The sequence below is a fragment of the Lactuca saligna genome, chromosome 9, assembly GCF_052625555.1.
Source record: "Lactuca saligna cultivar CGN05327 chromosome 9, ASM5262555v1, whole genome shotgun sequence".
In the NCBI taxonomy this organism is placed as follows: Eukaryota; Viridiplantae; Streptophyta; class Magnoliopsida; order Asterales; family Asteraceae; genus Lactuca; species Lactuca saligna.
Genome location: NC_136425.1, coordinates 295,118 through 320,508, shown reverse-complemented (window position 1 = coordinate 320,508; position 25,391 = coordinate 295,118). Strand labels below are relative to the sequence as shown.

The window sequence follows — 25,391 nt, the reverse complement described above, 5'->3', positions numbered from 1 at the left end:
CCCAAAGGAACTCACTATGTGACTTAGAAAGTAATTGAGCCACTAACTTTCTCAAGACTTTGACACCCAACTCTCCCGGCTTGTCAATATATGACTACATCTCCAAGATGTGATCACACCTAGACCTTGTCTTGCCAATAGGGTTCGAGTGACTTTAAAATTTTAAAGAACTTGTGGGGTAGGGAGAATAATTGGAGGAGGAGAGAGAAGTATGATATCCATGGGACATCATCTTCATTAGGAAAGCTTGTTTCAAGAGATTTGGGAAGATCATAAATGTCTAATCCAGACATGTTATGGGAGATATTCAAGATAGTTGATCTTTGAGTCCTTAATATGACACCCAATATGAAAATATTAAGGCTAGGACCCAACAAACTATTTTATAACTTAGAAGAGGTATGCCGTAATCCAAGCTATAAAACAATTTGAAGGTAGGTGAATGACGATTCACCAATTTCCACCAAGATAAACGAAATGTATTATTAGGTTTTAATTGGTTTTGAAACTCCTAGATCTTTTGAGATTCATTGAACTGTTCAATGGCATGTTTCAATCTCGAGTGTGCCCTTCAAGTTTTGTGACTGGGATGCCGAGGATCACAAAACAAGGTGTGAAGTAACCATGCAAATTACTGGGTACCCTTAAGTGTTTATCCCTCAATCGATGTGCCGGTTAACCACACACGCTCCATCGATACTATGATAAACATTAAGTTACCCTTTGCCTACCTTGTTAAATACGAGTTAGTGTGCCGGTTAACCACACACGCTCCACTAACCGACTCAAACAAAGTGCAAAGTGTAATTTCATGGATTAGCACCTTATTCACATTTTCCTAAGTAACTAAGATTGGGTATTATTAAAAGTTTAGTTACTTAGTATTTATCATTAATACTTTTAATGAAGGGAGAATTATAGTCATGTCAAACCCGTTCGGCTAACGACCCTCCACCAGTCAAGCAAGCGGTGGGTGAGAGTGGACACCCATTAAGTTGCCATTTTATAGGCAACAACCTTATACCCACCTTATAGACCGGCTTCGTGAATGAGGCGTACTAGCGGTAAGACCGACTTTACTCTTATACATATATATATTATTAACTTTTAATATTATAAAGTATAAGGGTTGAATTTTAACTTTTAAAAATTCTAAGGGCTAACTTGGAATTAAAGTATTCATAAGAGAAAACTTTACAAATTCCAAAACTTGAGGGCAAGTTTTGAAACTATTCAAAACTAATTAATTCCATAACTTATGTATTTAAAGTAGTTTTAATCCAAAAACTCTTCAAGTTCCATAACTTGTGGACAAATTATGGAAGACTTTAAACTAATAAAGAATTAATCTTTTCTTTATTTTATAACTTATGGAATTAATTAAGGTTACATATTTTATTTATTTATTTATTAATGAAGTGACTCTTGAACCTCCATAACTTAAGGACAAGACTCTTCATCTTTTTTGTAACCTTTGCCAACTTTATGAGTTTTATGAGTCTTTAATGTGACTCTTCATGTAACTTAAGGATAAGTTACACAAACACATTTTATACTCAACTCTTAGATTAATTTGGATTGAAAACAACTTTTTCACTCAACTTTTCTATTAATCTAAGCAACTCATAAGAACAAGATAATTCAAATCAAACTTTTTCATGTAATTAGTCTAACCTTTAAACTAATACAAAACATGAATCTATTGACAATTATCTTGAAAATGGATTAGCATGAACATTACCACATTTAAAAACAAGTTTATAAGTTCAAAACACCTTAGGGTAATGTTCCTAGTCCATTTCTAGCCAAAAACCTCGAAGATATGCTGTCTGGGGTCCAACTCGTCGAGTGCATGAACTCAACTCGGTGAGTTGGATGCATTTTGCCTTGGACTCGTCGAGTCCCTTCATGGACTCGGCGAGTCAGCTGGGCTGACAGCATCAAAACTCGATTTTTCAGCTTCTATTGCAGGTATAACAAGAAAACAAGCCTAGGCTCTGATACCACTGTTGGGTTATGAGCATTCTAACACTCCTAAGTGTACATGCAACCCTAAATACCTTGGATCTATGTTTTCTCTATTATACATGCAAATATGAACATCCAAGGTATTATCCTAATCTAGCATACAATATTATCAATATAACAAGATAGAATACATACCTCTTGATGGTGCTTGTCTTCATGAAGCTTGAATGCTTAGTGCCTCAAGTGTGACACCTCAAATGGTTCACACAACACCAAATACACTTGGAATAACTTGAGAGAAACTAGAACACTTCATGAAATCGGTTAGCCCTCTCTAGAATAATCTAGTCACCGATTTTGGGAAGAATAATATCTTTATATAGTGTTACAATTAGGGTAAACCCTAATTGTCATGATTTTCCATTTCCTTGGATCCATGGGTTCAAATACACCATGGAGCATCCATGGAGCATCATATGGGTTTTGGCTCAACTAGATAATCCATGGAGCATTAGCCCACTATATAAGTATGGATAATTTACACAATCAACCCATATATTTAATTAGTCTTCTTTTGATCACTTAATTAATTCTAGATTAATTCTTGATCAATACTAATTAAATAATCTCATTATTCTTATTATTAATATACTAGAACTTATAATATATTAATAACCGTAAGTGTCTTATTTCTCTCATTATAGTCTATCCAAGTGCATGATGCCATGCAACCCAAATGGACCATGCCGGGTCGGGTCAAGTCTTACCAATTATAGTTATGGACTTAGACATTAATCCAACATGCTATGCATCACCTTCTTTTCCTTCTTAGCATCAATCACGAATGCTAAATATGATGTACATCCCTTGGTCAAACACTTTCTTGCTTTCATTAGGGAAATGATTCCAGAATTCACTCGGCGTTTGTCCCCATACACCATAAACGATTCCTTCCCAGGCGGGTTCACTTTAACTATCTTCTTCTTGCACAATATCTCGGCATCATTGGCACTAAGCCAATCCATTCCCAACACGATGTCGAAACCATTAAGTTCGATAGGTAATAATTCTTCGTCAAACTTATTCCTATTAAGGTCGATTAAGATGTTTTTCATACGATGGCTAACAGGTACAAACTTGCCACTAGCAACTTCGACTAATAAAGCATTATCTAGTCTATCAACAGGCAAAGCTAGTTTTCTACCAAATTCATGTGATATAAAGGAGTAGTTGGCTCCAGAATCAAATAAAATTTGGGCAGACAATTTGTTTATGAGAAAGGTACCTGAAGCGACATCAGCTTCATCTTTAGCGGCTTCCAGTGTCATCTGGAATGCTCTCGCCTTTGGCTTTGGCGGAATGTTGGGTCTAGCTGCCTCCTTCTTCTTCGGGCAGTCCCTCGACATGTGTCCCTCCTCACCACAACCATAACAAACTTTCTTAGTGAGGGTACATTCATTGGCATAGTGACCTGGCTTTCCACACTTGTAGCATGTGGCCACTACCTCACATTTTCCATGATGCTTCTTCTTACATTTGTCGCACCATTTCGCTTCGCCTCCACTTCCCCTCGAACCAGACTTCGAGAACTTGTTTTTCTTATTGGACCTTGAAGTTCCATCGAACTTCCTCTTTTCACCAACTTCTATCCTTTCCAGACCATTTTCCTTCTGCTGGGCCTCCACATTCTTAGCTGCACGAACAGCCGTTTTCAGAGTAGTTGCCATCTTGACTGTCGGACCAAAGTCGGCAGGCAGTCCATTAGCAAACCTCTCAATCTTGGAGAGTTTCGTTGGCACTAGGTACAAAAATAATTTCATTTTCTCGGTGAATGCCATAGCATAGTCGTCTACGCTCATCCTCCCCTTCTTCAAGTTTTGGAACTCATTGTTCAGATCAATTAGATCTATCTCTGAACAATATTGCACCCTTAACTGTTCCAAGAACTCCTCCCATGACATTTTCAAAGCTTCTCCTCGTGGCATAGTATCTGCCAACAACTTCCACCAACTTAATACTCCAGTCTTCAGTTGTCTGACTGCAAAGACAGTCTTCTGTTTGTTGCTACAGTCGCAACTTTTAAATACCATCTCCATTTCGGAGATCCAATCCATTATTTCAACAGGCTTTGGGCTCCCAGAAAGACTTGGCGGTTTGGCGCCCAAGAAATTCTTGTACATTCGCCCATCGTTGTTGTTTCTCCTTTCCGGATTGTTCCTTCGTTCTTCTTGAGTCCCAACTTGACTCATAATGCGACTATTGTTCCCTTCCTCCGATTGCTCGGGAATCAATTCAAGTTCCTCAATAGGTATGATAGGTTCGTCCCTATTATTATGCAACATTTGTCGCATCTCCTCCCTTTGTTCGGCTAACATAGCCCGAATCATGGCTTGCACTCTAGCCATGGTGATCTGTTCTGGTGCTGCTGCTACAACAGGTGCTTGCTCAATCACTGGCGGTTGATTCCTGTTTTCATCCGTGTTTCCAACGCCCCTCCTTGTTCTCACCATTTTTGATCTACACACCGAATAAGGTGAAATTTAGATTTTCGTTCATGATAGATTTCAAATCATCCTTATCACTCCGAAACGATTGCATGCTAGTTCTAATATCGTATACATACGCATAGAATCCTAAACACATAAACCTTCAGATCCGGTTGGCAACAAACCGTAGATCCGAACAAATAATATCATATATGGCAACATATAACATTTAGCACATAAAAGCATTTTAGGCAACTTTCTTAAAATAAACTAGTGCTTGTGTCTAAAATTTAACAGACACACACCTCGCAATCTCCACTTAGCATTCTAAGTTTAAGTTTAGAAATCCTACAAATTCCTAGTTCGCTTAAACTAATGCTCTGATACCAACTGTGACATCCCCAAAATCTCGGCCAGAAAAGCCCGATTTTCATTTATGCTTTTAGAATAATTTCAGAGTAAATCCTTTTGATTTGAAAGAGTTGCGGAATTTGTTCCCCAAAACAAAACATGATAAAACAATGTTTACCAAAGCATTTCATAAAAGAAATGTATTTTCATTATATAATCAAAACTCGGGGTGTCATGTTCCGATACAGACCAATAAGCATAAACGATAACATTACAAGTCATTCAACAAATATATACATATACAGACTTGTAAACAAAACTACTCGATGATTCATCCATCTTACACCCTTGCGCCACTTCCTGTAATACAAATGAAACTGAGTGAGTCAGGCTTGGGAGCCTGGTGAGCATATAGGGTTTTCAACCCACAATAAATAAATTATATTTAATTTCACCAACCAATCACTATCCCGATTACCCATTCCCGTTATCCTCACTTTACGTCCCTAAAACGACATCTATCTCAAGGGACCTAATCTAGGATTTTCATCGGGACGGACATTACTGCTAAGGGGTTTCCTCAACAATAGATATCCTAAAGGCAACCATGAGGGGGATAGAGTACACCGGTGAACACATCGTTCAGAACACCTACAGGTTATAAACCTGCTAGCGTTCTACTAGACTATCTAGAAGGAGTCTGTGGTCGTTATCCATACTCCGCTGAATAACTAGGTCAACAACAACAACATCCAGGCCTCTCATCTGTTTATTACACACCAACTATCTACCCATGTTCTACCCAACATATTAGTAGATAAAAAAAAATATATGTTTTTATACATACTTTAAAACCTGTATAGCATTTTCATCCAATACATATTTCACATAACAGATGAGGCATACCCACATAACACGTATTTCATAGAAAACCAATCAGATCTATGAGATTAAAGAGAGTGAATATACATTCACGCACATAACAACAAAATTTTACACATAACACGTATTTCGTATAAAATACTTCATAATTATGCGTTAAAAGAAATTAACTACACACTCACACATATAAACAACAATATACTTAATACACTCAAATCATACTTGTATTATTATCATGTTTATGAAAGGTAATATACACTCACTTGATCAGAAGATGATCGGACAGCACTACGACTTGCAAAAGTAGTAATCCTCAGCAGATCTGGAAGATCTCTACAAAAATCGAACTTCTCGCGGGCAGAGCTTCGGCTCGGAAACCGCACTTCTCAGAATCTTCGGGATCTCGGGACTTGCTTCGGGACTTAGGAATATTACCGGGGCTTCGGGGTATTTCTGGCACGCAAAACGATGCAAAATGGGAGAGAGAAGGAAGAAAAATGGCAAAAGAGTCGGTTGCCCTCGCATCCTATTTATAGGAGGCTGAGGCCTCGCAGTACGCGGGAGTACAGTAGTACGCGGGGCGTACTGCTCCGAAATCGTAAGCGCATGCGTCATCCGAAGTCCTCGAGTGCGAGTGTCGACATCCTTCGCTGTACGCGGGGCGTACACGAGTACATGGGGCGTACCTCGGATGAGTCCGGTGACTCCTCTTCGGATAAGGCCGGATTTAATAATTAAATTTAATTATTAAATATTTAATAAACTTCGAAAATTCATATTTTCTTCATACGAACTCCGTTTTCGATGTTCTTTATATCCACGCGAAGGTGAGACTACGCTCTACAACTTTCGTTTAGACTTCGTCGGCTAATTTTAAATTTATTTTTAATAGGTCGGGACAGAAAATTTCGTTATAAATTCATAACTTCTTCGTTTGACGTCCGTTCTCACCTAACTTTTTATCGCTTTGATACTAACAACGAGATCTTCGATTCTCGTTTAGATCACTAAGGCTAAATATCGCTCTAACGTAAATTTCACTTTTTACGTCATTCAGCGGTGCCGGTTTTGTCGCGAAACTTCGACAGGTCATAACTTCCTCGTTATAACTCGGATTTCGGCATTCTTTATATCTTTGGAAACCTTGTTTCAACTACTAAAACATTATCTAAAGATATCAAGTTTATTTTACACTTAAATTTTGATGCTTATTTTTATTCTTAATTAATCAAACCACATAATTAAGCAATTAAGCACAAAACACATAATACTCAAATAATACACTTCTATTATTTCAAAACGGGTTACAAAGGTTAACCTAGACTATTACATTGCTAAAAATGGCAAGCCCAGAAACACAGGCGCTACAACTTGTTACCAGGAATCACGCCAATAGTAAAATCACCGTACCGATTAGCACCAACGCAGATGAAGGAGCTGATGATGCAACTTCAGGAGTTATTGGACAAAGGTTTTATTAGACCTAGTTCATCGCCCTAGGGAGCTCCGGTGTTATTCGTAAAGAAGAAAGACGGGAGCATGAGAATGTGCATCGATTATAGAGAGCTGAATACAGCAACGATAAAGAATAGATATCCGTTGCCAAGGATCGACGACCTGTTTGATCAATTTCAAGGTTCGAGTCATTTCTCGAAGATCGATCTAAGGTCAGGATATCATCCGCTGAAGGTAAGAGAACAAGGTATTGAGAAGACTGCATTCAGAACTAAATATGGACACTACGAGTTCTTGGTTATGTCGTTTGGACTAACCAATGCTCCAACAGCGTTCATGGATTTGATGAATCGGGTTTGTAATCCATTCCTTGATAAATCTGTGATAGTGTTCATAGACGACATTTTGGTTTATTCAAAGAGCCAAGAAGAGCATGGTAGAAACTTGCGAGAAGTGTTAGAAGTCTTGAAAAAGGAGAAGTTGTATGCTAAGTTCTCTAAATGCGATTTTTGGATTAGAGAAGTCCAATTCTTGGGTCACGTGGTCAACCAAGAAGGTATAATGGTTGATCCGGCAAAGATTGAAGCTGTGATAAGGTGGGAGCAACCGAAGAGTCCCCCGGAGATCCGAAGCTTTTTGGGATTAACTGGATATTACCGAAGGTTTATCCAGTGCTTTTCTTCGATCTCTAGTCCATTAACAGCTTTGACCCACAAAGGAGCCGTTTATGCTTGGAATGATAAGCACAGAGAAGCTTTCGAGTTGCTAAAGAAGAAGCTATGTGAGGCACCGATTCTATCTCTACCCGATGGAGTTGAAGACTTCGTTGTTTATAGCGATGCGTCTGGGGTTAGATTAGGTTGTGTTTTGACTCAAAGAGATAAGGTGATCGCGTATGCATCTCAACAGCTAAAAGAGCATAAAAAAACTACCCGACTCTCGATCTGGAGTTGGCAGCGGTAGTTTCACTCTAAAAATATGGAGGCATTACCTCTATGGAACAAAGTGCAAATGGTTCACTGATCATAAGAGTCTTCAATATCTCTTTAATAAAAAATAATTAAACATGAGACAACGACGCTGGCTAGAATTACTTAAAGACTATGACTGTGAAATACTTTACCATCCCGGTAAAGCTAATGTTGTTGCTGATGCTCTCAATCGGAAAGTCAATCTTGAAAAGAGAAGGCCAAGAGCATTGAGAATAGAAGTTGTCTCGACTATTTTGGAAAGTATAAAGAAAGCTTAAAGCGAAGCTTCTGAAAAGAATGACCGAAAAGAGGAACGTTTGGGTAAAACGTTGGTGTTCGGTACAAACGGTGATGGACTGAAGGTATTCCAAGATCGGGTTTGGGTACCTAAGTCAGGAGGAATAAGAGATCTTCTGATGGAAGAAGCTCACAAAACCATGTACTCCATTCATCCCGGTAACACAAAGACGTATAGGGACCTGAAACCCTACTACTGGTGGCCGACGATGAAGCTTGATGTTGCAAAGTATGTGGCCGATGTGTGACTTGTGCGAGGGTTAAGGTACAACATTAGAAACCATATGGGATTTTAGAACCTTTGCCTATGCCTATGGGCAATTAGGAGGACATCACGATGGATTTTGTCACTAAACTGCCCAGGACAAAGAATGGTCACAACATGATTTGGGTGGTCGTTGATCGATTCACTAAGAGTGTGCATTTCATAGCAGCCAACGAGAAATGGTCTATGGAGAAGCTTGTGAATTCTTACATAAAGGAAATTGTGAGGCTTCATGGTGTTCCGCTAACGATTGTGTCGGATCGTGATAGCCGTTTCACCTCAAGGTTTTGGAAAAGTCTACAAGAGGAGATGGGTACCAAGTTGTGTTTGAGCATAGCTTACCATCCACAGACTGATGATTAAAGTGAACGAATGATACAAATGCTTGAAGATATGCTAAGAGCATGTACCTTGGAATTCCAAGGTAACTGGGATGAACATTTACCATTGGTAGAATTTTCCTACAATAATAGTTTCCACTCGAGCATAAAGATGGCACCTTATCAAGCTTTGTACTGACAGAAGTGTCGTACGCTATCTTGTTGGCTTGAGGCTGGGGAGAAGCAGTTTATGGGACCGGAGATAGTCCATCAGACCGCCGAAAAGCTTAAAATAATCTGGGAAAGAATGTTAGCTGCTCAGGATCGTCAAAAGAGCTATGCTGACAAGAAACGACGATTGATAGCCTTTGGAGTTGGGGATTCGGTCTTACTTAAAGTCTCGCTATGGAAGGGACTTATAAGGTTTGGTAAAAGGGGAAAGTTAAGTCTACGATTTATTGGACCATTTAAAGTTCTTCAGAGAATAGGGAACCAAGCTTACAAGCTCGAACTACCAGAAGAGCTGAATGAGATTCATAGCACATTTCACGTGTGTTATTTGAGAAAGTTCACGGGAGAGGTTCCCGATATGATTCCACTTTCGGAGATAAGAATTGATGAAAACAAGAGGTTAATTAAAGAACCAGAGGCAATCGTTGACCGAAAGACTAAGAAGTTACGACACAAGATGGTCGAGTTAGTGCTTGTCCGATGGAAACATAAGAATGGGCCAAATCTCACTTGGGAAACGGAGAGTGACGTGTTGAGTCGCTATCCGCATTTGTTTGTTGATGTGTGATTCCGGGGATGGAATCATCCTAAGGGGGAGAGAATTGTAATGCCCGTGTTTCCAGGCTAGGCATTATTGTTGATGTAATAGTCTAGGATAACCCTTGTAACTTTTTTTTGAAGTATTAATGATGAAATATTTGAGTATTATGTGAATTATGTGTTTATTCTCTTAATTATTATAATTTAATGAATTAAGAATAAAATAAGCGTCAAAATTTAAGTGCGAGATAAGCCTGATATCTTTACACGAAGATGTAGTGGTTGAGACGAGGTTTCCGAAAATATAAAGAATGTTGAAATCCGAGTTATACCGAAGAAGTTATGACATGTCGAAGTTTCGCGACAAAACCGGTGTGGCACAGCGTGACGTAAATAGTGAATTTATGAAGCAGTGATATTTAGCCTTAGTGATCTAAACCAAAGTCGTAGAATACATTAAATTGAGAGCGTGCATAAAAAGAACGCCCAAATCTGACTTCGTATGAGAAAGTTATGATTTTTCGAAGTTTCAACTTAGCAGTAGACAGCCCAAAAGTTCGAATTGAGATTGAACGAGTTTTAGCCGAGACTTTCTAAGCGAGAATCAAAGATCTCGTCGATAGTAGTGCAATGACAGAAAGAGGGACGAAAACGGACGCCGGATGAAGAAGTTATGAGTTTATAACAGAGTGTTCCCGTCCCAGCATACCAAAGATAATATATTAAAAATAAAGTCAAAATTAGCCAACGGAGTCTAAATGAAAGTTGTAGAGCATAATCTCACCTACACGTGGATATAAAGAACGTTAAAAACAAAGCTCGTATGCGAAAGTTATGAATTTCGCATAACAAAGCTTATCCGAAGTGTACGCCTAGCGTAACCAAGATTACGCCCAGCGTATTTGGAAATTACACCCAGTGTAACCCCAGACCCAGCAGCCTATAAATAGAACCCGAGATCAACCATTTTCCTTGCCTTTTTTTCTTCCTTTCTCTCTAAGTTTTGCATCGTTTTGCATGCCAATTATATCCCGAAGCCCCGGTATCATTCCCGAGCCCCGAAGTACGTTCTGAAGTCCCAAGGATCCCGATGAGCGTTATTCCCGAGCCGAAGCCCTGCCCACGAGGAGCCCGGTTTTTGTGAAGATCTTCCAGATCTACCGAAGAATACTACTTTTACAAGCTGTAGTGCTGTCCGATCATCTTCTGATCATGTGAGTGTATAGTCACTTTCATTTTACATATAGATATGAAGTATTTTATAAAATACGTGCTATGTGTATATATATTGTTGTTTATACATGTGAGTGTGTGGTTACTTTCTTCTAACATACAAATATGAAGTATTTGCTTTGAAATACATGTTTTGTGTTTATACATTATTTGTTTATTTGAAATAGGTGTTGAATAAATGTTTTATACAAATTTTAAACCGTATATGTATTTTTATCTACAAAAGTTTTGGGTAAAGCATGGGTAGATAGTTGATGTGTGTTAAAATGAAGAGAGGCCTCGATGTTGTTGTTTTTTATTCAGTCATCTAGCGGAGTTTAGATGACGACCACAGACTTTTCTAGACAGTCCTGTGGAACACTAGCAGGCTCGCCACCTGTAGGTGGTAATGAACTTGGGTGTTCATTCGATGTACTCCATCCCCCCCCCCCCCCCCCCCCCAATGGTTTCCTTATTTGGCATATATTGCTGGGAAACCCCCGAAGCATGTGTTGTCGCCCGATGAAATATTCTTAGATTAGGTCCCTTGAGAAAAGTGTTTAAGGAAGTAAAGTGAGGATAACGGGAATGAGTAATTGGGTTTTTGTTGGTTGATGAAATTAATATAATTATTTATTGTGGGTTGAAAACCTTATATGCTCATCCTACTCCCAAGCCCGACCCATTCAGTTTCTTTGTATTACAGGAAGTGGCGTGAGAGATAAGATGGATGAAACATCAGGTTGTTTTGTTTACAAGTCTGTATATGTATAGATTTGTCGAATGACTTGTAATGTTATCGTTTATGCTTTATGGTCTGTATCGGAACATGACATCCCGGTTTTTTATTATGAAATGAAATTATATTTCTTCATGAAATGTTTTGATAAAAATCTATTTTATTATGTTTTGTTTTTGGGAACAAATTAAGCATCTCTTTTAAAATCAAAATGATTTACTATGAAAATGTTTAAAAAACATAAATAAAACCAATCTTTTCTGGCCGAGATTTTGGGGATGTCACGTATATGTTGGCATATGAACTTTTGTTTATGTTTAAGGATGTAAGACATTGTTTCTTCTTGTTGGTTTGCTTTATCTTGGTTTGCTTTGTGGTGTGGAAACACATATATGGAATCTTTTGTAGTGATTTTTAAACAATCAACACCATGGATATGCTTACGACAATTATGTGTAACTTTTATATATGGTTTCATACCATAGTAATGTATGTGCCTATTATGCTAACAAAGTTACCCATTCATTTTGGTTATATATGTAATGATCATTAAACGGTCAATATTGGATCTTTTGCTTACTAAATTACTAGTAAACGAACCAATATATTCTTGCAAACAAAATACAATTACACTATTGCACAAACAACAAACACATTTCAAATAAATACAAATACACCATTGCACAACCAAATTTTCAATACAACAATAAGAAACAAAAACAATTACAACCCGTAAACTAGGATCATAACACCACCTACTACAAAGTTCACATCTTCAACCAAATAAAAAAAATTAAAACCCAAGTAAATATGCATAAAACTTAAACATTCTAGCATGTTGAAGAGCTTCTTCAAGCCTATTTCTTCCACTCAACAAGTTGGGAAATAGTTGCATGGATCTATGGCACATTGGTGGATCGATCCATCGAATGAATGGACACTTCGATCTATATTTCGAGCATGCCAAAAACTTCGACCTGGGTTGTCGTCGGGCCACAATGTCATAATTACAACTCCTCAACCACAAAAGCAAACAATCATCTTTGACGTGTGTGTAACAGGTTGGAGAAGAAAGAGAGAATTGGAAAAGAAAAAAAAAAGAGATGAAAGAAAGAGATCGATAGGGCTAAACCTTTAAGTAAGACCAAATGAACGAGCAACGTAAAATGACCATTTTACCCTCACATGCTATGCACATGATGGACATAAATTATAAGTGATTGACATCGTTTGACGGAAGGACCAATTTTGTAATATCGAAATAACACAAGGACCAAGTTTGTCCATTTTCTTAAAGTTGGATTTTATGTGCCTATTTCAACATACCACTGTGACCATTTCTGTAATTTTGTTTAAATTAATTGACTATATTAATAAAATTAAAATAATTATTTTTCAATATTTGAGGGTTTATTTTATGAGAAATTAAATTGATTCCTATTTTTTATGCTTACAAATATACATACCCAATAAAATTATGACAAGTGTTATATTTCTATATTTTTTAAACTAAATTATTAAAACTATATTAGGAATATATCAAATACAATTAAATTAAATAATGATTTGTTATAATTTTAATGGGTAGGAATAATAATAGGAGGCAATTTAATTTCTCTTATTTTATTACTTGAAAAGTAGAAGGGCCCGGAGCCGCATCATAGAATCCCAATTTGGTTTTCACTCAAAATTCAAAATACAAATGGAGTTAGTCGACCGTTGAAGTCAATGGAGTAGATTTCAGTGGTTTCAAACTAAATCTAGGCTAACGGAGACGCCTTCTAGGGTTTACTCACTCGACGTTGTCTGAGGAGGATTCTTCAGCTGAAATATCTCATCTTTTGTTGCTCCTAAATTATGAGGCGCCATGGCTGGCAACGGCCCCTTCACCCTCTACAGGTTACTTCCTTTTTGGGTTTTACAGTTGCTGCTGCCGACTTGTTTATTTGCGTTCTTTTCAAAAACTTCACCTGGTTAAGATTAATAGGGGAGTTGATTTGTTCCTTCAACTCATTCCTTAATCCTTATGTGTGTGTTTACAGATAGTTGGAATGTCAATATACGGTTTCTTGGTTGTAGCCTTCTATACCTTCCTTGGGCTTTTCCTTGGTACCCGGACCACTGTGATTGTCGTCACGTCAATCTTTACTTTTACGGTAGGTAGCAAACAATCGGTGAAAATTAATTAATTGCTCATCATTTTATTCCTCTGATCTTTTGATTTTCTTCAGGCACTTGCAGTTATGCTTTTATTTGTCAGGTGCACTGCAATTGATCCGACTGATAAAACTAACTTTAAAAGGAAGAAGAAGAAGAGCATGTCCAATGCAGTTTCGCAGCTCAATTATGGTTTTATACTGGGTCACATAGTTATGAGATTTTTCACTAGAATTGAGCGCAAGATCCTTCAGAAATTTATAAGGCGCAAGTACCTGGATCCTTTGAGTACAACAGCTCAGATGGAGCCTCTGCTTCCATTCCCTCTTGTCATTAAGGATGATTCAGTTTCACCTGACCCACTACTAGCAGACATCTCATTTTGCGTTCTATGTGATTCTCAGGTCCGTAATTTAATTTACATAAATGGAGTTAAAATGGGGATTTAAACTATGAAGTTGGCTGATGCCGGGTGTATAATTAATTGTATATAAGGCCAGATATATCAACACGGAAAATCAACCTGCATGATCTATGAAGCAATTTAGATTCTGTGTTTCCTACCCCTATTTTCTAACATTCTTTTTATAATATTAATTAATACTATTCGACCTTCTTTTTTTATAGGTTAAAAAGCAGAGCAAGCACTGCAGGACCTGCAATCGCTGTGTTGATGGGTTTGATCACCACTGCAGGGTAACTAAGATTTGAATATCTTGTTTTGTTTCTTTCATTATTTCATAAAAATCTGAAAGTAAGAAATAATGATTTGTGGTTCCAGTGGTTAAACAATTGTGTTGGGAAAAAAAACTACAGAACCTTCATTCTTCTCCTCATCTTTGTCTTGTTAATGGTAAGTGAGGTGCTATTTTTCATTAATATCTCCTCATGTCATGTGTTTGTTTGACCACAAAGTTTTGATAATCCTTCCAGCTTATGATAGAAGGAGGGACCGCAGTTGTGGTTTTTATTAGGTGCTTTATGGATGGAAAAGGACTAGACATGGAGCTTCAAAGAAGGCTCCATGTTCATTTTCCAAGACCACTTCTTTCAGCCATCTGCGTAAGTTGTTTTTAGTTTCAAACTCATAAAACCTCTCTGCTCTCTGTTTGTTTATCAATTATCAATCATACATTACACACTGATTATTAGTATTTATCATATCAATGTGACAGGTTTTCCTGGTTCTACTCACAGCTTACGGTTCAGCAGCTCTAGGACAACTTTTCTTCTTTCATGTTGTTCTTATCCGAAAGGTATTAAATCCGATGATATGATTGTTAATTTTCTATTTAATAATGATTCACGTCTGATGATCAAACTAAAACTATAGGGAATGCGAACTTATGATTACATAATGGCATTGAAAGAAGAAAATGAGTTGGCGGAACTAGAGCTGTCTGATGATTCGGATTTGTCTTCTGAAGAGAGTGTAGACTTTGATTCCCCTAAAAAAACAAAATTCGCCATGTGTATGTGTAGAGAGAGAACACCGGAGGAGGTACTTATTGGGGCACAATTTGTTTAATTTGTCTTGGGTGTGTGAGACACAATTTGTTGAATTTTTTATTTTTTTCAGACCCAGCACAGACTTTCTGTAAGAATCGATAGAGAACCTACCCAGACAACAAAGAAGCAGAAGCAGGAGGGTGGATTTCGTGCAAGTATTAATCCATGGAAGCTTATCAATATGAGCAGGGAGAAAGCTGTAGCAGCTGCTGCAAAGGCTAGGGAAAGGTTCACGAGACAAAAGGATGATTCCATAATTAAGCCATTACCATTACCACTGGAGACCAAAAACGGACTGTTGATGACTCCTCTTCCGCTTGTTGTAACACCTGGATCGCCTGGGAGGTTCTCAAGCCCAAGAAGACGGGTATCTATTTCTCCATCACCAAACCAAAAGTATAAGAGTAATTTCGATCTTAAGTTAACAGATGTGTCTAGGGAACTTGATACTTATATTTCAAGGCAGGTATTATGCTCTGTTCTGAAGAGGGGCGAGAGTGAGTCATCCCCGTCCCCAAGATAGATATATTCTTCTCTCAGTCTTTGAGAAAGATAAATTATTTACTTTTAATTATTACAAGTTTTTCTGTTCTTTTGATTTGCTTCTCAATTTATCTATCTTGCATTACAATCAATGGTAGTAATACCAACGTATAAAGGTATATGCAATGCAACGGAGAACTGTTCCATTGAAGAGTAAAACAAGATGTTTCGCAAAAGAAAAATCATGGTATCAGGCCTCACCTCTAACCCTAGCCCATCCTGCTCCTATATCAATCTCCCCTTCTCTCGACTTTCTCCTCTTCTTCCCGTGTTTGCTGCTGCTTCCTTCTTCCTCTCCATGACATGCGACGTCAGCTCCTCTACAAAACCTACCCACAAGGCATACGGCATCACCAACATCAAAACTTATGTCTCCCACTCATCCTCGATCTCTCTACCCGCAATTACGACCTCTGGAGTGACCTTTTCAATGCACACTGCATTGCTTATGGGGTTGCTGACCATATTGATGATGCACACGACCCCCCCCCCCCCCCCCCCCCCAATACACCTCCTACGGACCAGGAGTGGAAGGAACTTGTTTCGACAATCTTGTTAAACTATGGCTCTTCGGTTCTATCTCACAAAAACTTATTACCTCTGCCTACTCCATCAATGCCACTGCCCGCAGAATCTGGTTGAACCTACAATCCGTCTTTTATGATGATAAAGAGTCGGTGTCTATGCAACTAGAAGTCAAGGATTATTGTGAAAAGATAAAGAAGATTACTGATACGCTTGAGGGTCTCGTTGAAAAAGTCAAGGATCGTAGTGTTGTACTTCATGCATTAAATGGACTTCCAAGCAAGTTTGAAAGTGTTGCCAGCATCCTCCGCTTCTCCAAACCTCTTCCCTCGTTTTCTGAGATGCGATCTATCCTCCTGGTTGAAGAATCGAGATTAAACAGCCACCGCGTCACTCTCCTAACGCACGACAATCACCCCTCTTCCCCTTCTCTGCTCCATGTTGCCGAATCTTCTTCGTCGTCGACCCGTGGAAGAGGGGGCAGATCCTACCGGGGAAACAATTCCCGTCGCAGTGGAGGTCGCAACAACCAACATTGCCAGCAGCATTTTCCCGGTCAAACCCCCTCTGGTCAGCAATCACGCCATACATCACCTGGGTAGGTTTATTCTCCTGCGCCCCATCCCTTTCCGTCAATATGGACCCCATCTGGTCCGACCCAGCAGCAAAATTGGGCCTTTACTCCACAGATTTCTCACCCAACTTATTTCCCGAACCAACATAACAGTCGGCCCACTTCCAGCGGCCCAGGTCTTCTCAGCAGCAGGCCCTTAACAACTCAAGCCCACATCCAACATGCTAGCCCAAATTAGCCACCATGGGCCTGGCTTGGTAATGATCAACCCACATCGCTCCCAAATTTGTTTAGCACCTCGCCTCTCATGGCATCATCTTTCGTTTTTCATGTCCTCGCACCTCTCAACAAAATGGTCGATCAGAACGTATGATTCGCACAATCAATAACATGATGCGAACCCTTCTCTTTCATTCTCATCTTCCTCCTCCTTTTTGGCCCGAGGCCCTCCATATGGCAACCCACTTACTCAACATTCTCCCTTCTGTCTCTATTTCTAATGACACTCCTCATTACCGCCTTTTTCAGCGCCATCCCACTTATGACCACTTACATGTGTTCGGTTGCTTGTGTTTCCCTCGTCTTCACACCACTCATAAACTCCAATCCCGCTCCACTCCTTGTATTTTCCTTGGCTACCCCACTCTTCATCGTGGTTTTCGCTATTTGGATCTATCCTCTAGAAAGATCATTCTCTCTCGTCGTGTCACATTCGACGAGTCCATTTTTCCGTATGGCTCGGTTACCCCCACCGAACCTCCTTCCTATGATTTTTTATCTGACTCCGATATTACTCTTAACCTTCGTCAAATCTTAAACGCCCCTCCTATTCCAATTATTCGACCCACCACCACTTCTACCATTAACACCCCTTATTCTCCTCATCTGTCTGATGATGGACCTAATTTCCCACCTCCTCCGATCCATCTCATGCACACCAGATCTAGAAGTGGCATTGTGAAACCTATTGATCGCCTTAATCTTCATTCATCATCTCTCTCATTTGTCCCTCTGTCACATATACAGGCTTTGAAAGATCCAAATTGGCTTAAATCAATGAACGAGGAATACAATACTCTTATTACAAACGGTACTTGGGTCCTTGTACCACGTCCGCCAGGGGTCAATGTGGTTCGCTCTATGTGGCTATTCAAACAGAAGTTTAATGTTGATGGTTCTTTATCTCACTATAAAGCGCGATTAGTAGCAAACGGTCGCAGTCAACAGGGAGTCGACTGTGATAAGACTTTTAGCCCGGTTGTCAAACCGGCTACTATCCGTACTGTTCTCAGTTTGGCTATTTCCATGCATTGGGCTATTCATCAGCTTGATGTGAAGAATGCATTTCTTCACGGCCATCTTCACGAGACCGTTTACATGCATCAGCCATGGGGATTTCGGGACCCTCAGTATCCGGATTATGTATGTCATCTTCAGCGCTCATTATACGGTCTTAAACAGGCCCTGTGAGCCTGGTATCAACGATTCACTCAACAGGCTCATCGAATGGGTTTTCACTATAGTCTCACGGATACCTCCCTGTTTATTTACCATCATGGAACCGATACAACCTATTTATTACTATATGTTGATGGCATTGTCTTGACTGCTTCATCTACATCTCTGCTTGAGTCCATCATATCTCACCTCAAACGCGAATTTGCCATGACTGATCTTGGTGCTCTCAACTATTTTCTCGATATTTCTGTCACGATCATGGACTTTTTCTCTCACAACAGAAATATGCATCTGAGATTCTTGACAGGGCCCATATGAGTCATTGTAATCCTGCACGTACACCAGCTTAAACCACACATAAGTTGGATGCTACAAGTCCTCCAGTTGTTGACCCGTCTCTATTTCACAATCTGGCTGGTTCTCTTCAGTACCTCACTTTTAGTCGGTCGGACATTGCCTTCGCTGTTCAACAGATCTGCCTCTTCATGCATGACCCACGAGAGCGTCACATGCTCTCAAGCGTATTCTACGCAATATCAGAGGTACCTTTGGACCACAGTCTGCAACTTCATGTTTCTCCGACGTCTAATCTTCGTGCTTACTCAGACGTCGACTGGGTGCCTCGTGTCGCGGCGATCCACTTCAGGCTACTGTGTTTTTCTTGGCGATAATCCCATCTCATGATCGTCTAAACGGCAAGGGGTCATTTCTAGGTCTAGTGCAGAGATAGAGTATCGTGTCGTTGCTAACGTTGTTGCAGAGACATGTTGGGTTCGTAATTTACTTCGAGAGCTTCGGTGTCCTACCAAAGCTACTATTGTTTATTGTGATAATGTTAGTTCGGTTTACATGACGTCAAATCCAGTACAACATCAACACATGAAACACATCGAGATTGATATTCATTTTGTTCGTAATCTAGTTGCTCGTGGTGCAGTTTGAGTTTTTTACGTACCTTCTTCCGCTCAATATGCCGACATCTTCACCAAAGGCCTTCTGACTGCGTTCTTTAACGATTTCAAAACCAGTTTGAGCGTTCGGAATTTCCCTCCCGATCCAACTGCGAGAGGATGTTAGACGATATACTTTATTGTATTTAAGCTTGTATTGTTTAGCCCATTGTATGTATTTGGCCCATGTAGCCTTATGTATTTATACCCTCTTTAATGAAGTCATATACAAATTATCAGATTTTAATGATTTCTTGTGATATATGAGATACAGATAGAAAAACCAAAAGTAAGAACTTAGAACTTAAAACCTACTTTACGATCACTCACAACTGAACACAAAAGTCCTATTTACACAAATGGCCCCTTGCACTATAGCCTCATTCACACGTTAGACCCTATACTTAGTTTTAAGCCATTTCACCTACAATTAAGTTATACTGTGAGGATTTTTTTAGTTCTCAAGCTAGGCTTTTGGATAAGACTATGGCTCGTCTGTGGACAAAACTCTTGATTCTCTAGTGAATCATTGTTCTCCTGTCTTCCCTTAGTTTTTGATATACTTAATTATCTATTAAAAAAATATTATCTCCCTCGTTAAAATACACAACCCAATTATAAAAAAATTGTATTACTCATAAGCAATCCAATCAAACCAACTATAGGGAAAATAAAGTCTTTACATATTGGTCTCATAATCGATTTAGTCCCTATATTTAATTTTTATTCAATTAAGTCCCAAATACCGGTAATTGTATTCGATTTAACCCTTTGACACACTCAACAGGTCATCCAACTTTCAAAAATTACATTTTTGGCAAAGATTTCAAAATTTATTACAAATTTGACCCAAATTTTAAATTTTATTATAAATTTGGTCCAAACTTCACCCTTTTTGCCCAAACTTTAGAATTTTATTATGAATTCATCCTAACTTTAGTTTTTTTTACAACTTTTTTTTCTGAAAAAATTGTTGCTAATATTTTTTTCTTTATAAAATCATATTTATTAAAAAAAACGTATTTTCACATAAAAATCTTATATTTTCTATATAAAAACTTTTTTTTGTATATGAAGTATCTAGTTATAAAAATATATATTTATTAAGTATATAAATACATACAAAACCGTTTTTATAAAAAATGTATACAAAAACGTATTTTACAAAAAAAAATGTATACAAACACCTATCACCTTTGTGTGTGTGTGTGTGTGTATCTATATATATATATATATATATATATATATATATATATATATATATATATATATATATATATATATACACACACACACAAATAGGTGTGTATCTATTTTTTTTATAAAATCGTGTTTGTTTATATTTTTTTTTATAAAAACGTGTTTGACTAAATTTTTATATAATGTGTGTTTGTATACATTTTATAACAATTTGTTTAAATATTTTTTTATATAATACGTGTTTGTATATATTTTATAAAACTGTGTTTGTATACATTTTATAAAATGTATACAAACACGTATTATATAAAAAATTATTCAAAAATTTTATAAAAAAAAATGTAAACAAACAAGATTTTATAAAAGATATATAGATAAAATAGGTGTTTGCACATGTTTTTTTTTTTTTTTTTTATTATTTTGTAAAATACATTTTTGTATACATTTTTTATAAAAACTGATTTGTATATATTTATATACTAAATAAATATTTATTTTATAACTAGATATTTCATATCAAAAAAATTTTAAAAAAATGTTTTTATATAGAAAATATAAGATTTTTAAGTGAAAATACGTTTTTTTTGTATAAATATGATTTTATAAATAAAAAACATATTAGAAACAATTCTTTGAGAAAAAAAGTTGTAAAAAAACTAAAGTTACGATGAATTCATGATAAAATTCTAAAACTTGGGCAAAAAAGGTAAAGTTTGGACCAAATTTGTAACAAAATTTAAAATTTGGGCCAAAAATGTAAAATTTGGACCAAATTTGTAATAAATTTTGAAATATGGGCCAAAAATGTAATTTTTGAAAGTTGAATAACCTGTTGACCGGGTCAAAGGGTTAAATTGAATACGATTACCGGTATTTGGAACTTAATTGAATAAAAAAAATATATAGGGATTAAATTGATTATGAAACCAATATGTAGGGATTTTATTGCAGTTTCCTAAAACCGTATATAAAAAATATATCAATATTAATATCATTTTAGAGAAAAATAAATTATGTATTTTGGTATATTTTATTTTATTTTTTAATAAAGATAAAATATATTTATTTCAAATTTACTTTTAGTTTATAAAAGTTAATATAATTCCCTCCTTGAGTGGTTGACATGTGGACAATGAAAGGGTAAAGAAATTGGCGAGCTGAGTTCGTAGGCATGAGCGATAGCTTTGGCTCACCAATGGGGTTAATTTTAGGTCCTACTAAGTTCTAAGTTCTATCATTATCTCTAAAATACTAGTAAAACATGAAAACTCATCTTTTAAAGCATCTTTCAAACACAATGTGACCTTTTCCGGATAGTTTGTGAGACTTAGAGCGTGTTTGTCAATGAATGTTGTCTTTTTGCTTTTGATGACCTTTCTACCTTGATCCAAGAAGCGATATCATCTCTTATATAAAGTTATGAACCATACGGAATAAATACATGTTTATTGAGTTTTCCCTCGAATTTTTTTTCGTCGTATTTAATCTTTATGTAAGAAATACAACCGAAAACTTTAAGTGTGAAAGAGTCACCTCCGACATGAGGCCTCGTGTTATTCACCATTTTATTTAGTGTGATGTTCATTCTTTCAACTTCTTCTTTTTGGTAGGGTGTTTTTGGAACTATCAACATGTTCTTCATTGTTGCATTCACCTCTCTTATGAGAATTCAAGTACTTTATCTTCAAATTTATTTCATCCTCAAAAATATCTTTCAACTTCTTGAATATAGTAATGACATAAGTGTGATGTAGTACCTTGATCCTTTTATTAATGAATCTCATGTAGTATTGTAAACATAAGAATAGTATTGTAAACATAAGCATATTTCCCAGTTGTACTTAACACCTTATGGTTAACAACATTCACCTCAATTAGTGCTCAAGTCTCATCAAGTTATACAGAATGTGAAATAAGAATGCCAATCAGTAGAAATAGAGTTGTGTGATGATTCAAATTTGTCTTTATAAGAGAGAGAAGGAGATTTTTGTTAAAAGGTTACATGCCCGTAAGGTAGTTTTAGAAAGAAATCACATAGAACCGGTCTAAAAAATAAGCAAGTTAGTTTAATGTAAATATCCATAGAAGCAATCCGCGACAAAGTGGTAACAACAATGGCTAAGGCTACAAAAAGGTTCACAACACAAATGTAACGTCCCAAAAATCATAATATATTTTTTTTCATTTTCAGAGAAATAAAAGTAGTTTCCAAATAACTATGAGTCATCAAAACATTATCACAAGATATCATAAAATCAGAGTATTGATGCATAATCTCTCTCAAATCATAATATTGTTGGATGATGTGTACCATCATGCTTTCGTCTTGACCCATTGCTCAGAAGTACTACTATAACGTCCCAAAAATTACAGAGAGATTTTTGTTCATAAAATAAATTAGCCAATTAAAATCTTTGTTTCAAAAACCATTGAGTAACATTTGTTTGATTGAATCTATACATTATCATAGTTAAGTTTACATAACTGTGGAAACGAATATCTTCGACGCGTGTGTACAGTCTCGCCGAGCTCTTCTAACATACGACCTACAAAATGTTTAATCCATAACTGTAAGCATAAAACTCAGTGAGTTCATCGTATACCACATATTCCATCATATGTATAATGCATCCACGTACAATCCTCGACTCTAGCTCCGAGCCACTAAATCTCCTATCCGCATACATATATCATACACAGTGTGCCCGACCCAAGAGTTCATGGGTCCAAACCAACTCACATAATGGGGCCAGCCCAACATACATAATGGGCCCCTCCTAACCATACATAACGGTCCCAGCCCAACAATACATAATGGGCCCCGCCCACGGAGTAAATAGGCCCAACCCAAACTCCATTGTTATTAGCTACATCCTGGTCTTCCGTACAATTGTCAGTGGCCAAATCCTAGTCCTGATACAATGCAAAATCCATACATAGTCAGGAATCAGATAGATAGTCGAACAAATGATCCACCTAAAAGCAATAAATCATACAAGAACCATGCAGTCGGGCATTAGGCCAAGATTTCCAAGGCTATCCAACTTGATTGCACACAATCCCTTAGGGTAAACATTCAACAAACAGTAAATACTATCATTACCTTACCAATTATGACACTTATGTAACGTCCGTAGATCCGGGCTAGTCAATTTAGAGGTAATAGGGGTCGAAAATGACTTTTTGACAAAAGATTATTTAGAATAAATAATCTTAACCAAGTTGTAGAATACGTCTCAAGGGTTTTGTACATATAAAGAACACCGAAATCCGAGTTATAACGAAGAAGTTATGGTTCGTCGAAGTTTTACGGCAAAACCGACACGACACCGGGAGACGTAAATAGTGAATTTGATATGGAGGACTTTTTAGCCTTAGAAATCTAAACAAAAGTTGTAGTATAAGTTAAACCGAGAACATACAAAAAAGAACGCCCAAATCTGACTTCATATGAGGAAGTTATGAGTTTTCTAAGATTTGGCTTAGCAGTGCACAACCCGAAACTCGAATTTTAGATCGAGCGTTTTTGGCCTACGCGACCTAAATGATAATTGAAGGTCTCATTAATAGGAACTCAACGGTAAAAAGATAGAAGAAAACAAAGTTCGTATGTAGAAGTTATGAATTTTACGCGGATATTTAACAGTATAATCTCCTTATACTATTAAATTTAAGATCGGTCGAGAATTAGCCAACGGAGTCAAAATGAAAGTTGTAGATCTTATTTTTACCTACGCTTGGATATAAAGAACGTCAAAAGAGGAGCTCGTATGTGAAAGTTACGGATTTTATAAGTCGGAAGTGTGTTGTGCGAAAATGGGTGACGTGGCACAATCTTGATCATTGCTTTCTCCCCAAGTCTTGCCACCAGATGGTGACATGTGACACTAAGTTCAGCCATATTTCACCCTATAAAATAGAACCTCTCCCACCCTCAATTTCTTCACACCTTTCCAATTATTTCTTCTCTTTACCCTCTCTCTCTCTAGAACCTCTCTCTAGCCCCTAAACCCCCCGAAAAGCCTAGGGAATCTCCCTAGCACGAGGCGGAAGCCTCGGAGTGCTCGATGGCTCTGAGAAGAATAATTTTTCGGCTCGGGAACGCTGCTTCAAGCAAAGCCCGGTTTTCTATAAAACTCGCTGTAAGTGAGCTACGCCTACGCCATTTTTAATATAGCTTTTATTTAATTATAGTAACGTTATTAGGAACTTATAATAAGTACTTGGGCTATTATTATGGATTATATAAGTATTGTTTAATGCTTATGTAATAGTAATAATAGCTAGACTATTAATTAGTCTCGACGAGTTATAGACTAAACTCTAGTGGTAATAATATTAGGTTTCGTCGAAGGAAATTATTTTTAAGAAGCGAAGCGCTGTCTGGGTTCGGAATCACCACCTTTTCAAGTGAGTGCATAGTTACTTTCATCTTACACATAGATATGAAGTATTTTATATAAATTACATGCCATGTGTGCATATTATATGGATACTTGCTGCCTATGTTGGATGAATGATTTTATACATGTTTTAAATGATTTAAACTATATATTTATTTCATATCTACAAATATGTTGGGATAAAACATGGGTAGATGAAATAGTTGATGTGTGATGAAATAAAATGATGAGAGATAAGTGGTGATAATTAGGTGAGGATAGATAGGTGATGATGAATCGGTGATGTAGGATGAAAGATACTATAACCTTGTCCGGAAATGTGGCGATGTAGTTATCTACTAGAGTATAGATGACG

The 25,391-nt window shown here is 37.3% G+C and overlaps 1 protein-coding gene across 1 annotated transcript; it reads left to right on the top strand.

Moving 5' to 3' along the window:
• Nucleotides 1-13,403: 13,403 nt before the first annotated feature.
• Nucleotides 13,404-15,981, top strand: LOC145017808 (DHHC-type zinc finger family protein). The gene is made up of 9 exons (XM_078975764.1): nt 13,404-13,616; nt 13,760-13,873; nt 13,949-14,278; nt 14,502-14,570; nt 14,656-14,727; nt 14,808-14,936; nt 15,050-15,130; nt 15,208-15,375; nt 15,454-15,981. The coding sequence occupies exons 1-9, from the start codon at nt 13,575-13,577 to the stop codon at nt 15,904-15,906; spliced, it is 1,458 nt and encodes a 485-aa protein (XP_078831890.1). The 5' UTR covers nt 13,404-13,574; the 3' UTR covers nt 15,907-15,981.
• Nucleotides 15,982-25,391: the final 9,410 nt, after the last annotated feature.

What these genes read in the sequence shown, in the direction of transcription:
- LOC145017808 (XM_078975764.1), top strand. Translation starts at nt 13,575, where the DNA reads ATGAGGCGCCATGGCTGGCAACGGCCCCTTCACCCTCTACAG. An exon ending in GGCCCCTTCACCCTCTACAG is followed by an intron (nt 13,617 to 13,759) that starts GTTACTTCCTTT and finishes GTGTGTTTACAG; the next exon opens with ATAGTTGGAATGTCAATATA. An exon ending in TCATCTTTGTCTTGTTAATG is followed by an intron (nt 14,728 to 14,807) that starts GTAAGTGAGGTG and finishes TAATCCTTCCAG; the next exon opens with CTTATGATAGAAGGAGGGAC.